Here is a 14771-nt window from a genome sequence, read left to right as displayed (position 1 = left end):
CCTCACTTTTAGATGCCACAATGTTTGTTATATAGAGCTACGGCTTCTTTTAATGAGTTTGCATCCTCCATTGCCTCTCTAGTCTCTACTATTCAAAGAGGAAAGTAGCTACTTATCTTAAATTGATTTGACATCACTAGTATAGTACGGTGTAATTATAAGAATTAAGCACCAACATAAATCTTAAAATCTGCTATATTCTTAACTCAATTGTTCTAAGCTTTCAAGATTTAGGCACAATAATAATGTGGTTTAATCAGAAATTGGATTACCTTCTCTTTCACTTATGTGCTGGCACAAATACTTAACTATTGTAGTATGACAAATACAAAATAATAGGTAAATTCTATTTACACAGACATGGCTTTAAAAATGTCCTATATATTAATAGGTAGATTTTGTTAGAGGGTGGAAGAGGGGGTTGTGGCAGATCATGATGACTGGTTGAACTTGTGGTGGAGTGATGGTGGTGACAGTTTAGGTGTTTCAGGGAAGGGATTGGCTTTTCCAAAAGGATTTGGCTCCTCTAAAGTGAACAATGCATCTCGGGATAAAATAAAGAATTATAATACTTGATCCAAAAATAAATGGTTGAATTTTAACACCTCCATAGTTAACAATGTTTTTCAAGCTTAAAAATGAAAACAATGTTTTTCAAGCTTACAAATGAAAACAATGTTTTTCAAGCTTAAAATGAAAACAATGTTCCAATCTTTTTTTCTATTCTATCCCCTGTTTCCAGTGAAAACAGATGCAGATAATGAATAAAGCTAAGACAGGTTAGTTCAAGGGGGGTATGTGACACATTTTATGGTCAGTAGTCGAGGAAGAAAATAATATTCAACATGATACCAAAACCGAAACAATATGTTATAATTATGAATAGTGAATAATAATGGTCATCACCAGTAAAATAAACTCATTCAAATTCCAAAATCTCCCCATCAATAGGGGGCAATCAATGAATAGTAACAACATGGCCAGACTAAAACGCAAAGGGCCAGCTCTTTTATCAACTAAAGTTAGCAGATAAATTAAGGTTGTCCCCATATTAGAAGGGTTCAACAACAACCTGACACCATAAAATCTCTATAAACATCATCATGCACTAAGCTTTGTTTGACCCTGCCAATTTTCTTCTCTGTTGATGCTCTGCAACTTTATAATCTACCACTTCCCGGAACAGGCTTGGGTCAAGCACACAGTTGTCACTACCATATACAGCAGCTTGGACACTAGCCATCAGTTTTGCTATTTCTCTTCCAGAAAATCCATCAGTTTTAGTTGCTGCTTCCTTAATGATCTCATCAGTCAAGCCCTTGATCTCTATTTGCTGTGGTTTCCCTTTGAACATATTTTGGAAGAAACCAGATTTTCTTGATCCAGCTAGGGCTATGTACTTATCAAGATAGAGCTTAAGAAGTTTGAAGCGTTCCTCTTCCCCGGGTAAAGGGAATTCCAGGACCTCATCGATTCGATCTGCCACAGCTGAATCAAGATCACCAGGACGATTTGTGGCAAGAGCAAGGACTATGTCCTTGGACTGGTCACCAGTGCGGAAGAGAAGGGCATTCAATGCACTTCTTTGTGCTTCACTCATATAGGTCTTGTTCCGCCTGCAAAAGTTCATCCAGTGCAATCAACCCACTTAAGTCAATTTTCAGGCAAAGAAAATATTTTATCTTATGTTAACATTGTCAAACCTTTTCTCCCTCTATAAAATTATGTTTTTTGTTAAAAAACTAATGAATTAGCTCCGAACCCATTGGCTGCATCTAGCCGTTCTTGTGTTGCCACAAGCAAAGAAAAGCATATTAGCACTTTATTTAGTTGGAAGGAAGAAAGCAGGAAGAGAGGAGTGGGGGAGAGAGAAGTTACACACACACATGTATATATAGAAACAGAGAGAGGGAGGGGGGGGTGAGAAAATGAGAAAATTTTAATGGTGTTCGTCGTGAGAAGAAAGGAAAAAGAAGGAAGCTTTGTTAAAATTTGAAAGACATAAATGTCTCGAAGATTAAGAATAGATGGCTAGATAAGAGAAGTTGGGAGATATGATTGGAAATTTGTAAATGTCTTGATTTGTGCTTTCTTCTCTTTTGAGAGAAATTTTCTAAGACGGGGTCCATAATTTTGTGTTTCTACTGCTTTTAATCCTAACCAAACAAGAGACAATATTTTGTAATTCATGTTTTTCTCCTATTTTCTTCCCTCCCTTTTTTCTCAACCAAACACAAGCTACAAGATAAATCATGAAGGACATATTGCTTACTCGCACAGAAATGCATCAGCTTCGTCAATGAAAAGCAATAAGCCCCGTTTTGATTTCTTAGACCAATCAAATAACTGGTGTATCTTTGTTACAGCTTGTGATCCCAGTGGAGCAACATCTCCTCCAGTCATCAATGCATAATCTAATCCCTGCATAAAATTGAATGAAAATCACAATATATCCAAAAGGAAAGAATTCTAGTGAAAAAAGAATGAGCTCAAGAATCAACAGTTCAGAATAAAATTTCATGTTTCATAAAGCATGCAATAACCAAATGCATGGTACTGAATATCTACTTGTGGTGACTACTGAATTCCAAGACAGAATCAACAGAAGCATGAACCTGGAGTTATGAATTCAGAAAGGTAAATCGTAAGATGAAAATAAATTTAAAGAGAACCCTAGAAACATACAAATTTGAATTGACTAGTTGCAGGTCCTAGATTGTCTACAAAATTGATGAAAAATATAGAATAAATCAGAAAAATGTGTGCACATGGTTTTGTTAAGATGTTGATGATATTCACGCCAATTAATGTTACCAAAAAATTAGATAGACTACAGACACTTAAATTTTCTCCATGAAATAAGAAAACCCAAACTCTGAACAATGACTATCATTTGGAGAATTTCGTACTCATGTACCCGCGGAAAAGAAAATTGGATATAACAAAATATTTGAAAATTAGAATGACAAGATCAAGAGAGAAGTATCCCATACAGATTTACGAGCCAATTCTCTGGCGGCCATTGTCTTCCCTGTTCCTGGAGGGCCATAAAATAACATGTTCCTGAATGGTGCCTGATGTGCTTTTGTATTTGCAGTTGCAGATGCCAGCTGCTCAATTCTTTTATTAAGAGAAGGATGCAAAATTACATCACCAAAGCCATTCCCATTTTTTGAAGCAGATCCTGGATTAGTACGTTGGGATAGGGTGGTCATGGCACGAGAAAACGTGCCAGACCAGGGGTATTTCCCTCTGGAAGACTCTCGAATCAATGATGGTTGTCCCAATATTCTATCCACATATCCCCATATAACCCTAGCACCTTCTCTGCATTGGACAAAAAGAACTAGCATGAGCAATAACTTCATTGATCGCAAATTATAAGAATAACATGAAGTCAAATATGAATGTAAATTAATCATCTCTTGCATGCGTATGAGAACAATGTGCGATTTTTCTGAGATAAGAAATAGACTGATAGCTTCTTTGGAGTCATTGTTTTCTCCAAAACAGCTTTTTTTTTGGGATAGATCGTAGATGTTTGGTAAACGTGATTGAATCATAAAAAAAATGATATTAGATGTTGAATATGTTATTGTGCATGCAATTTTTGTTTTTATATATTCACATTGAAGGCATATCTACTTCTAGAACTACATTATCCAAAATGGGTATAGTAATGGTCAAACATTAATGAACCGATGACCCCCACCCTTCTCAAAGTTCATTAAATGATGAAACCAGGCTCTATCCATCGATCAACCATTCAGTATGGAAGTTTGATCAGATCAGGTTGGGTTTAGGATGGACAAAAAAATGAGGTACAGACTGTGCAAAGCATGCCATGTCAAACATTCAGTATGGTATAAACCATGGTAAAAAATTCATCAATAATTGCATAATTGAGATGATGGATACAGACTGTGCAAAGCATGCCATGTCAAACATTAGCTTCTATACCTCGTTGTGTAGACCCCTGCAGCCAGAGCAGTCACTCCACCGACTGCCACAACCAACTTATTTTGATCTGTTAGGATGGCTTTTATGCCCCCTGTAAAAGATGCATCAAGTTGTCTTTAACTTGGGGCTTAGTATGGAATTATTTACATTCAGTGAAGTATAAATAACGCTTCACATAATAGGAAATAATAAATAGTGATTCAAAGAGTAAATAGATAATATAGCCCATAGTTTACGATATTGCAGGTAAAGAGGGAGATTTGGATGCCCTAGTCCAAGTCAAAAGGTTCACTGAGTAAACAATACGTAAGTAAAATAGATAAAAAAACAAAATACCACAAAATTTCATGAAATAACTTATTAAATTTGATATTCCTACACTTTTTCCTACAGTTCAATCCACTCTTCATTTTTATTTCTATCTCTCTTCCTTTCTCATCACATCTCTTTCCATCACTCTCTTCCCTACACCACCTATCCCCTAAAATCCGGTGGAGGAGTATCGTTTTTCAAACAATAAATGCATAGATGTAGAGATGTGTGTTCATGTTTTACACACATGATTAATATAAGCATTTGCATGTTGCACACTGCATATAGGGTATAAAGAAATGTACCTCCAATATGTTCAAATGTAGTATTTATGGCAGAAACCCATTTTTCTCGTTCTGCATTAGCACGATCAACTAGCATTCTTCTATTAACCTCTTCAGATAGCTTTGCTTCATGTGCTCGTGCTTCTGCTTCTGCCATGGCCCTTACTCTGATTGTTTCACGTTCGATCTCAGCCTTCTCTCTTTCAGTTTGCCTTCGTTGAGCTTGGATCTGTTCTTCAGTAGCACGCCGAGCTTGCTCCTGTCTGATTGATGACTCTTCTTGCATTTTTACTAGCTCTTGGTTCCTGGCTCTATGGTATTCATTTTCTGCCTGATAATAATAATAATATAAGCATGAGAAACACTTCAGGAATAACAAAAATAGAAGTCTTGGGTTCCAAAAGGCTTCGTACCTGCATCCTCTTCCTTGCCAACTCGTCCTCATATTTAGCCATTTGGGATTTTGTTTGTGCCTGATGCTGAGCTAGCTTTTTTTGCTCGTCATATATAATCCTTTGTCTTTCCTGCCATGCAAACCAATTGTGATATGTTAGAAAACAAATCACAAGATACACAAATTATCATGGAGCAACAAATAACCGAACAAAAATGTTTGATGCATTATTCAATCAATCGGAAGCTGTGCTATTAATGAAATAGCTTGTGGTTAAATTGACCATGTATACAACTAGAACTTAAGGAGCAATGGGCATTATTTCTTAAACCATCATAGAAGTTCATCACAGTAAAGACTGAAGCAAAATAAATGAGAACATTAGAACTTTTATGGATGTGATGGACACTAAAATGTTGATATTTAATTCTCAGCCAACATAATTCCAAGTTTTTATAAAGTAAATTACAACTTTTATTTACACTAATGTTTTAATGATTTTATCAAAGGAGAAAACAAAAGGAAAGGTAAGTTAGAAGGAAGAAGAAGTTACAGTTTCATGTTGTGCTTGCATTTGTTTAAACTCAGCAACCTTTGCAGCCAATTCAGTTATCTTAGTCTCTTCTTGCTTTATAATAATATCAAACACCTACAACAACACAAAGGCACAAACACTTAACTTCAACATCAATAAATGAAATGAAATTAAAAAAAAGCAGAAAGTTGAAACCTTTTTGGCGTGTGGAGAGTTAGAAATATCTTTGAGAGCCTTAACACCTCTCTCAAGGGCTTGAGGATCAAAACCAGCAGAAGTGGTTCGTGGATGATCATTTCGAACCTTTGGAGGTTCCGGAGGAGATGGTTCGGGATGAGAAGGTTCTGGAACATTTGAGAAAGGAGAAAAGTTGAAAGGTGCATCAGCAGCATATGCCACATTATTATTAATATTATTAATATTATTACTATTTGTGTGAGATAAACCAGTTGCGACTGCTATGGCTGACACCAACCCCGATGTGTATGTTTTCGCCATTGTATTGTTCTAGTTAAATAAATAATGGAAGATTTTAACTTTGATGTCAAAAACTGAAGAAGAAGAAGAAGAAGAAGAAAGAAATGGAGAATTGAGTTTCCATGAGTGAGAGAGAGAGAATGGGTTTTTGTAGGGTTTTCGCTACACAACTTACACAAATTCCGGTTTTATGGGACCCGACCCATTTCTGCAACTTTCTGTAATACTATTTTACTCTATTATTCTTTCACTTTAAAATATATATGCATTCATTTGTTTATCCAAGGGTAAAAAATCATTACATTTGTTAATATATATATTTAATCTCTATTTCTTTAGAATTTAATATGTATATAAGTGGCTATGTAAGTGTTTTTTAATTGTTAATAAATTATCTATTATTAATTTATTAATCACTATTAATTTTCAAATAAAAATAATATAAATTAACAGTGGATGTGACGGTGTAAAAATCTTTAACTTCTTTTAACTATGGGACGATATAATGCCTTCACCCATATATCAAGCAAATTATGTATTATTATTATCCCTTAAAACTATATAATTTCACATGAGTACCACTTAAGTATTTATGCATGAAGAAAAATATATACACTCCAGTTCATGGTTGAAATGATCAGACCAGACTATTCGAGCCGAGTTTTATAACACGAATTTTATACCATGTGAATATGTTATCTAATATTTATATTTAATTACTGCTACTTTAAATATAAGTAATTATTAGATTAAAAGTAAAATTGAGTTGCGTGTGAAGAAGGAAACATCTGTGTTGATTATACAAGTCTGGCTTAGACCAAATTGCAACACCGCCGCCGCCACCACCTCTCTGGGCAACAAAGGTAACAAATTTGATAGAATGACCAAAAAGCCCTTTCTCTTTTTCTTCTTCTTATTTGAATTCAATTCCTAATTTCACACTTTCTTTCTCTTTCTCTTTCTCTTTCTCTTCAGGTTTATCATCTATCAATGGCTGATGATTCCGGAAAACCAACTCCTAATGATAATGCTTCTTTGGACAATAACTCTGAACAATCAGAGAAAGCTATGAATAAGATTGAGCCTATAAGATTGCCCACTGTTGAGGAAATTCGTGGCCAAGACATTTGGAACAACTGTGCTGTGCGAAGTGTTGTAAGCGGAGTCATGGGTAACTTTTTTCTATTTCATTTTATTACGTCTTTGCTTTATTTATTGACATGATCCTAATATGTGTCAAGGGTTTCGAATCATGTGGAGGTTACTGAATTTACCTTCACCTACTATGTGTTTGACGATATGTGTCAATGTATGAGAGTTAAACCAAGCTAAGAACTCTCTTGTTTTTTTGGAAAATAATATAGGATTTAGTATCTTTTTAGTCTCTAGTCTCTACATTCATCAGTATGCTGATTTCAGTCACTCTTTTTAAGAATATAGTCCCACCATTTTGAGTCCATGTTGATTTCCATCCTCGTTATTAATTAGGATGAACTATACAATTAAAAAAAACATGACTAAAACTAAAACCAGCGCATTTTTTGTCCTGCATTTATGGGTCAAGATGTTTGTAGTCGTGGTGTTTTTTTTCTTCATTTTGAAGTGTTTAGTCCTTCCACCCAACAATTTTTTGGACTAAATGCTTAAAAAAATGCAAGAACTAATATCAACTTGACTCATAAACATAGGGACCAAAAACATATTCGGCCCAATAATATATTTTATGTCAAATTTGAGAGTTTTTGTCAACCAGTTATAAATTTTAGCTGTTGGCCTTTGCTGTAATTTGTTAAATAACCATGTTTATGCATGAACAATCATGGCAACAAGAATATTTTAATTTTAGTAAATGCAAGTTCCAACATCGCAAACTTATTGTATAAACTTCAGTTTTATATTTGATTCGGCAAGCTGCTGGGGCATGCAATGCATTATAATTAGATCTATATTTTTATTTCGTACTGGCCCCTCCCTTCAATGAGTTCTAGGTCTGTCCCTGATTGGGATCTATGTGATGTTTTTAGGAGGTGGGCTTGGGTTTTTCATGGGTTTGTTTCTTGGAGCACTAGACAACCCTATAATGCAATCAGAAATGACCGGTAGGCAACAGCTTATATATCAAGCAAAGCAGATGGGCCAAAGGAGTTTGAGTTCTGCCAAAGCATTTGCTGTTATGGGATTGGTATTCTCAGCTGCTGAGTGTGTTGTTGAGAAGGTGTGCGATTTCAGGAATGAAAATATAAATTTCACATTGAGCATTTGGGCTTAGTTCTTCTTCCCATCTGAGTTTTTGATTTTTTTGGTTTAGGGACGAGCGAAACATGACGCAACAAATACTGTTGTTGCTGGATGTGCCACCGGAGGTGCAATGTCAGCAAAAGGTAACCCTTTTATGTTATTTTTTGTTATGTGATTGATTCTCTTAACCTATATTGAACAGCTCTAGTAGTTTTGCTTGGGAGAATGATAAACTCTGAACAACGTTGAGTTTGTCCCCTGGTCGGCCTAACAGCCTATTCTGCATTTGTGACGCAAATAACCTCTATCATATCACTACCACCATACTTCTGTTATATGACAGAATAATATATAGCCCGAAAAATGGGCTATTTATTTACTTATTACAATTTAAGACATCTTCTGAATATATGACGAATCATAACTACTCTTGTTAAAACAAGCCATCAAAATGAATAGCGGCCAGATCTTACATAAAATTAACCAAATTTCAAGTACTTCGATTTTTTGAGGTTGATATATTCTGAGTTGATATTTTGGATCTTTGGTCTAAAACAAAAAAATTCTGCTCTTAACTCTAAATATCAAGAGGGTGAGGAAGCATCAGCATAACAATAAGGTTGCTTGCTTTGTGACTTGGAGGTCAAGAGTTCAAAATCCTAGAAGCAATATCTTCACTTGTGAGGATAATATTTGCTTACATCTATCCTTCTCAGACCCCACTAGGTGGGAGTCTCATGCACTGAACCATCGTTTTTTCTTAACTTGAAATGTTAGTAGTAAGGTAAGAGACCATTGTATTGATAAAATTATTTTCTATATTACTTTTTATGTTAATTTTTTGCTGAAGTATTCTTTTACAATAATGGTAACATGTAGATACAGGGACTGCAATTTCAGTTTTGCTTCCATGAATCCTTTGTTCAATGTTATCATTATTGAAAGAAATTTGTGTATTGGATGCAAAGGAAGAATTGAAATCTTCAGTGCTAGTCATTTGGCAGATATGTTCTTTGCCTTGGTTATGTTCACATTTGTTAATATTTGCACTGTTTGTAGGTGGTCCAAAGGCAGCTTGTGTTGGTTGTGCTGGCTTTGCAGCATTCTCAGTCCTCATAGAGAAGTTCTTAGACAGACATGATTAAGTGAATTGACGCAGCCAATTTTGCATTCTTTAATCATAGTTTTTAGTCTTGCTAAAAATAATTGGTGATTTTGATGAAGGGACATGATAAGATTCACACAAGTTGTAGTATTTACTTCACATGTACAATTTATTTGTATACAACGTCGTTGGCGGATAATTCTTCAAACTGGGGACAGCTCTCTAATGTAATGATATATTGATATGAGTTTTTATTTCTTCTTGCCTTCAAAGTTCAAACTGCACCTTATTGAAGTTTTTGAACTCCAACTAAAAGAAAGTGACATGACGAAAAAACATCACAGGAAATTTGTACTTTGTATTAGGAAAATAGTGCCTTCTTACAGATTGAGTCTTCTAGAGACGCCTACCCTAGCCTAGCCTGGAATGGTGGGGCTACAAATGGCAGTGTTAACAGCAGTAGGGGCTTCTTCTTTTTTATACTACCAAACTTTTTTTTATAAGGAATTAATTCTTTTGAAATGTGTAACTCTCCTTTTAAACAAATGTTGTTCCTAAGAATTGAGCTCTTAAATTTTTGGTCGTAAAAGAATTTCAAATTGAAATTAATGGTTTCAAAATAAAAGAGGATAGGTTTCAAAAAATTTAGAACCTCGGTAATGTGGCCCTTGTATGGTGGTAGTCCAGGACTAGGTACTAATTTTGTGTCACAAATGCAAAGGAATTTGAATAATATATTGATTGTATAAATTTTTATACTAATAATACATGAATATTACATCCTTATGTTTGTATGTACATGATGCGAAAACAAAGCAGCATGAGAGTAACAAAATATGACTATTTTGGTTCCACAGATGAAAACATCCAACTTCATGTCACATCCACACAAAGCTATGTTATGATATTCTTTGCAATTTACCCTATGGAAGAGACATTAAAAAAGTTAAAACAAATTATCAGTCAATAAATCTATATTAGCATTAGTTTGACGCTAAAGAAATGATTGAAAATTTTAGAATGCAGGAAGATTAATGTTAACCCATTAGCATTGGAGATTGGAAAATAATGTAAGCAATTAATACATTAAATAATTAATCAAAAGTTCGATTTAAAATTAAAAGTTGTCATTTCTAATAAACACTTAAATTTTAATTAATAGTAAACACTTTCCTTATTCCAGTGCTGAGACATTTCACACTAATTTAATTCCTTCACTTTTTATTGGATTGATGTGCACCAATCATTATTTTTGCGTGGGTTAAACTCAGCTTTTAGTTATTCTATTCATCCAACAGATGAATAGTTTGGAAGACATATCATCACAGCAGATCAACTCAGTAATGATTAAATCATTACCACAGCATGAAAAAGTGAAGATAATGGAACATAGTTATACAGGTCGCGGTGATTATAACCATGGGGTGTTAGAGCACACAGAATTGTCAACATTCAGAATATCATGTAGGGATACACCAAGTTACTTCAACTTTATTAGCCAAGAAAAAAGGACAAGGGCTGAGATGGATACGTTGTTGGTAGACATCACAGTGAGGTGTGTTTGAAGATGTAAGAAGGCTTTGTCAGGCCAGCAGCTAAGGACCTCAACCTCTGCAAGAATCATCAACAAAGAATATTGGAATATAGAATACACTTGCCCTATATAATTTCCATTTTTGATAGAAGTGTCATGCAATGTAAAACCACCAAAAAAAATTATGTTCTTGTATGACACAACATCTGTACTAATACCTTTTATCTTGGCATTTGTAAAATACATCTATATACAAAGGTCAGATGTTACTATACAGATTCACAGCCACTGTTTTTCTTGAAGGCAAGACAGCAATTGAGCATGCCAATGATAGAAATCTTACACTAGTTTCAAGTCAAGGAACAATGAGACTCAGCATGCTTATTACTATAAATGCACGCATATAAATTTTTACCTTCAATTTCCAGTAACACACATTAACAGTTACGACCTTGATGCAAGAAGTCCCATCTTTTGAGTAAGATGGTCAATTTGAGGTTTCTTGTCCATATTTTCCTGTTGAATCTCCTTTTCTGATGATAATTCATGGTCTTGGGTTAAACCACATCCCAAAGAGCTACATGTACCTTCATCTGCATCTCCCCTAACTGGGCTTGAACTCAAAATCATTTCCCAGAATTCATCATTAATTCCTGGAAGCTTAGAAATTCCATCTGCATTGGGTGATAAAGCATCAGTTTCTACAGACAGTGTCCCATCTAAAACAGTTGACATCATGTCTATCTCCCCAGCATTCCTAGTGTCAGGCCCCACAAAATTCAGACCAGGATTCATGAAACTGCTTCCTGGCCCAATCCCTTGTAAATCACAAAAATCCAAAACGTTGTCTTGACAATTATGCGCAGTTAAGTGGGGAACTTGAGCTGCTTTGACACAATCAGTCAACACAGCAGGTGAAGATTGCACCTCAGTTGTGCTATTTAGCATACAATTGACAGGAAATTGTGATTCTACTGCCATATATGACTGCCCAGAAGTAGGTGGAACCTCGGAAAGGGTTACACTAGAAACCTGAGTGGTGGAACTGCTGCTATCTACTGGAATGGCCATAGGAACATCATCAATAAGGAAAGCATCAGGGTTCTTAATTGACGATTCCATCATGGTGGAATTGTTCATTTGCAATATCTTAAAGAATGCTTTTGCTGCCTCATTTATAGAAGGCTGGTACTTGACAACACGTCCATCATGAGCAATATGAACATTCTTGCTGGCTAGACTATCCTCTTCCTGCCTCTGGAGCCTCCTTTTTTTACTTCCTACAGTGATGTGTCTATTACTTTCATTCTGCTGATGTACAAATTGAGCCATGAAGCCTGGACTATGCATAGCCTTAGCTAGGAATGACATCATCTGCTGCTGACGCTGCTCCATTACCTGCATACGTTGCCCAACAGTTTGTAATTGGTTATCAGTCATTTGTTGTTGCTGTCTTAACCTAACAAGTTCCTGCATAAGAACATTCTTATCCCTTTTCAGTCTTTCGACCTCTTCTTCAAGCCCAAACTTTCCAACTTCAACGCACGCCCCAACAGGTGAATTCTGCACCTGAGATGGTTGTTGACTATTTCCATTTACATGAGCAGATTTACGCCTACTGATACTCTTCAAAAGTTGTTTTTGACCCCTTAAAAACCCTTCATTTGCAAATTCCCAGCGGTCTGGGTCAACCTTTCTAAAACCCTGCTTGTTAATCAAAAGGAGATGATTGACAACGGATTTATATTATAAAATTCATGCAGAAACAATACAAATTATCCAGCATGATTAAAGTTAAATGTATAATATTAATAATGCATGAAAGAGAGGAGGAATTTTAAAAATATTATCCTCTACGAGTGTCTACCATACAGGTAAAATTACCCAAATAGTACTAGAAGAGATATTGTCATTTTCATAGAGGAAATTCCCATCAGGACAATCTCCACCTAACCCTAGTATCCTATTACCTGGTTGCAATCATTTTTGTACAGCATAATAAAGCGGGTGATGGTTTCTTAAATGATTTTTTATATTGGGAAAGCTGTCAAAGTGCTTGGCTTGCCAAAAATATTCCTGAGCATATTTCATGAAACTCTAAGAATTTAACTTTACTTATGTGTCAGATTGAGAGAAAATATTCAAAGCATCCTTAGACATGTTTCCAAAATAACACATTTGGTGGGATAGGGAGGGTGTTCGCAGTGACAGTGAAGGATAGCAGCATCCCTGTTTGGTGAAGAAACAGTGGGATCAAGGGATTAGTACGTCTTGTGGGCAATACGGTACATCCTTTGCTGCATTCACAACCACCAATGGACCAACCTAAAGTTACAACTTTGTCTCATTAAAGTTATAATCACCGCAAATGATGGATAGAATCTATTAACCTGATTGCATTACCTAACCAATCCCGCATAGCCTTCAGTTTATACATTTGACTTATACACATGATTAAATTAATGACAGAAGTCATAGGCGATATGGCCTCAATTCAAGGAAACTATCATCAACTCCTCATCATAGAAAAACAATAATAGCAAAGCAAGACAAGGTTCTATTCTACTGAAGTTCATTCTTGTTAAATAGCCGCCATGGCCCCGCCATGGCAGATGGCCGTGGCCTTTTCTAGCCAATCGCCATTAGCTATTTCAAAAAATCCGCCATATGGCCTTGTCCACCATTTACACGAAAGTGGCGTCATGGTGGTATGGCAATGGAAGCAGAAAAGGCAGAACTCAATGTAAATGGGCTTTTCTAGGTAGGTTGTTGAAATAAACAGCAGACGGGTCGGGTTTTTAGGCCCAATTCTGGGTTAAACTCTAAATGTTCTATTTTTAGAAAAACTCTCCCCCCTCTCTACCATCTCTGTAGACTACGACCAGCTTCTGCCTCCACTGTTAGTGTCGCCATTGCTGTCTGCCGTCACTATTGTCACCTGCTGCCGTCACCTCCCCGTTGTTGTCTGTGATCTCTTCCTTTTCCATTTTCTTTATTTTTCTTAATTGTTATATTATTTGTTTTAAAACTAATACTATTTTTTTATGAACTGCAATTTTGTTTTTTTAGTAAACTTTTAATGTTATTAAACTGTTATTCCTGTTCCCCATACTACATTTAGTTAAATGCATAATCTATATCCTCTGTTATTTATTTTTTTCCCGAACTGATTTTTTTCTTCTCAACTGCAGTTTATACTTGTTTATGTTTTGGCAACCACCATCCGCCATGGACAACACTGGTGAAGTTACATAATAATAAATAATAATTACCAGTACCCTTAACGCTGAACTAGCACAATGAGATAAATGAAAATTAGAGTGGACTCTGGTTCATACATTGGATTCTTCTAGTTCTATGATACCATAAACAAAACAAAACAAAACATATAACTCTAGCCCTAAAATTATTAAAATAAAAAAGAAAAGAAAAAGAAATAGGAATAGGAAGAGGAATAAGAGTGAGACTTACGTAAGTGTTTAATTGGCGAACGAAGCTGGAGAAATTGTTATGTTTGAAATATTTGGGTAAGATAAGAGATGAGAGTTGTGAAACATCCCAAACGATGAATGTATTGTTATTATCTCCCCACGAAACTACTCTGTTTGTTGATGAGTCATCCACCATTTCATACGTCTTGCTTAGAAACGGCGCCACCACTCCGCCACCGCCACCACCATTCACGCTCTCCCCGATCATTTCCTATTCCACACATAATAACTCATCCTCCACTTCCTTTTCTATTAATATTATTATTATTATTATTATTATTATTATAACATCTGGGCTGTATTTCCAATGTTGGGCCTCCTACCCACCCTCGAATCTTGTTTTATGTAACAGTTGCATTTATAACAATCATCAATCAAAGCAATTAAGCAAAAATAGATGACCCATTAGTAAAAATAGATCTCAACCAGCATAGAATTTCA

General features: G+C 35.5%; 3 protein-coding genes across 5 annotated transcripts; 1 reads left to right on the top strand and 2 right to left on the bottom strand.

Moving 5' to 3' along the window:
* Nucleotides 929-6027, bottom strand: LOC109353145 (ATPase family AAA domain-containing protein 3-B-like). Its single transcript, XM_019595332.1, has 8 exons — nt 5681-6027; nt 5504-5599; nt 4970-5080; nt 4578-4887; nt 3961-4051; nt 2994-3327; nt 2273-2421; nt 929-1616 (listed from the first exon to the last, which is right to left on the bottom strand). Exons 1-8 carry the CDS (start codon nt 5981-5983, stop codon nt 1109-1111), a joined length of 1902 nt encoding a protein of 633 aa, XP_019450877.1. The 5' UTR covers nt 5984-6027; the 3' UTR covers nt 929-1108.
* LOC109353151 (mitochondrial import inner membrane translocase subunit TIM22-4) lies at nt 6728-9563 on the top strand. Of its 3 annotated transcripts, none has more exons than XM_019595342.1 (5): nt 6728-6825; nt 6938-7133; nt 7987-8177; nt 8271-8343; nt 9260-9563. In XM_019595342.1, the coding sequence occupies exons 2-5, from the start codon at nt 6953-6955 to the stop codon at nt 9343-9345; spliced, it is 531 nt and encodes a 176-aa protein (XP_019450887.1). In that variant the 5' UTR covers nt 6728-6825; nt 6938-6952; the 3' UTR covers nt 9346-9563. The 3 variants fall into 3 exon arrangements, with proteins under 3 accessions (XP_019450887.1, XP_019450888.1, XP_019450886.1); XM_019595343.1 differs by having other exon boundaries at nt 6739-6828; nt 6927-7133; XM_019595341.1 differs by having other exon boundaries at nt 6739-6839; nt 6933-7133.
* On the bottom strand, nt 10672-14547 carry LOC109353146 (heat stress transcription factor A-1b-like). Its single transcript, XM_019595333.1, has 3 exons — nt 14311-14547; nt 11255-12543; nt 10672-10916 (listed from the first exon to the last, which is right to left on the bottom strand). Exons 1-2 carry the CDS (start codon nt 14536-14538, stop codon nt 11284-11286), a joined length of 1488 nt encoding a protein of 495 aa, XP_019450878.1. The 5' UTR covers nt 14539-14547; the 3' UTR covers nt 10672-10916; nt 11255-11283.

Source organism: Lupinus angustifolius, chromosome LG07 (genome assembly GCF_001865875.1).
Source record: "Lupinus angustifolius cultivar Tanjil chromosome LG07, LupAngTanjil_v1.0, whole genome shotgun sequence".
NCBI classification, from domain to species: domain Eukaryota; kingdom Viridiplantae; phylum Streptophyta; class Magnoliopsida; order Fabales; family Fabaceae; genus Lupinus; species Lupinus angustifolius.
The sequence above is the reverse complement of the archived record's forward strand: the minus strand, read 5'-3'. Positions and strand labels throughout refer to the sequence as shown.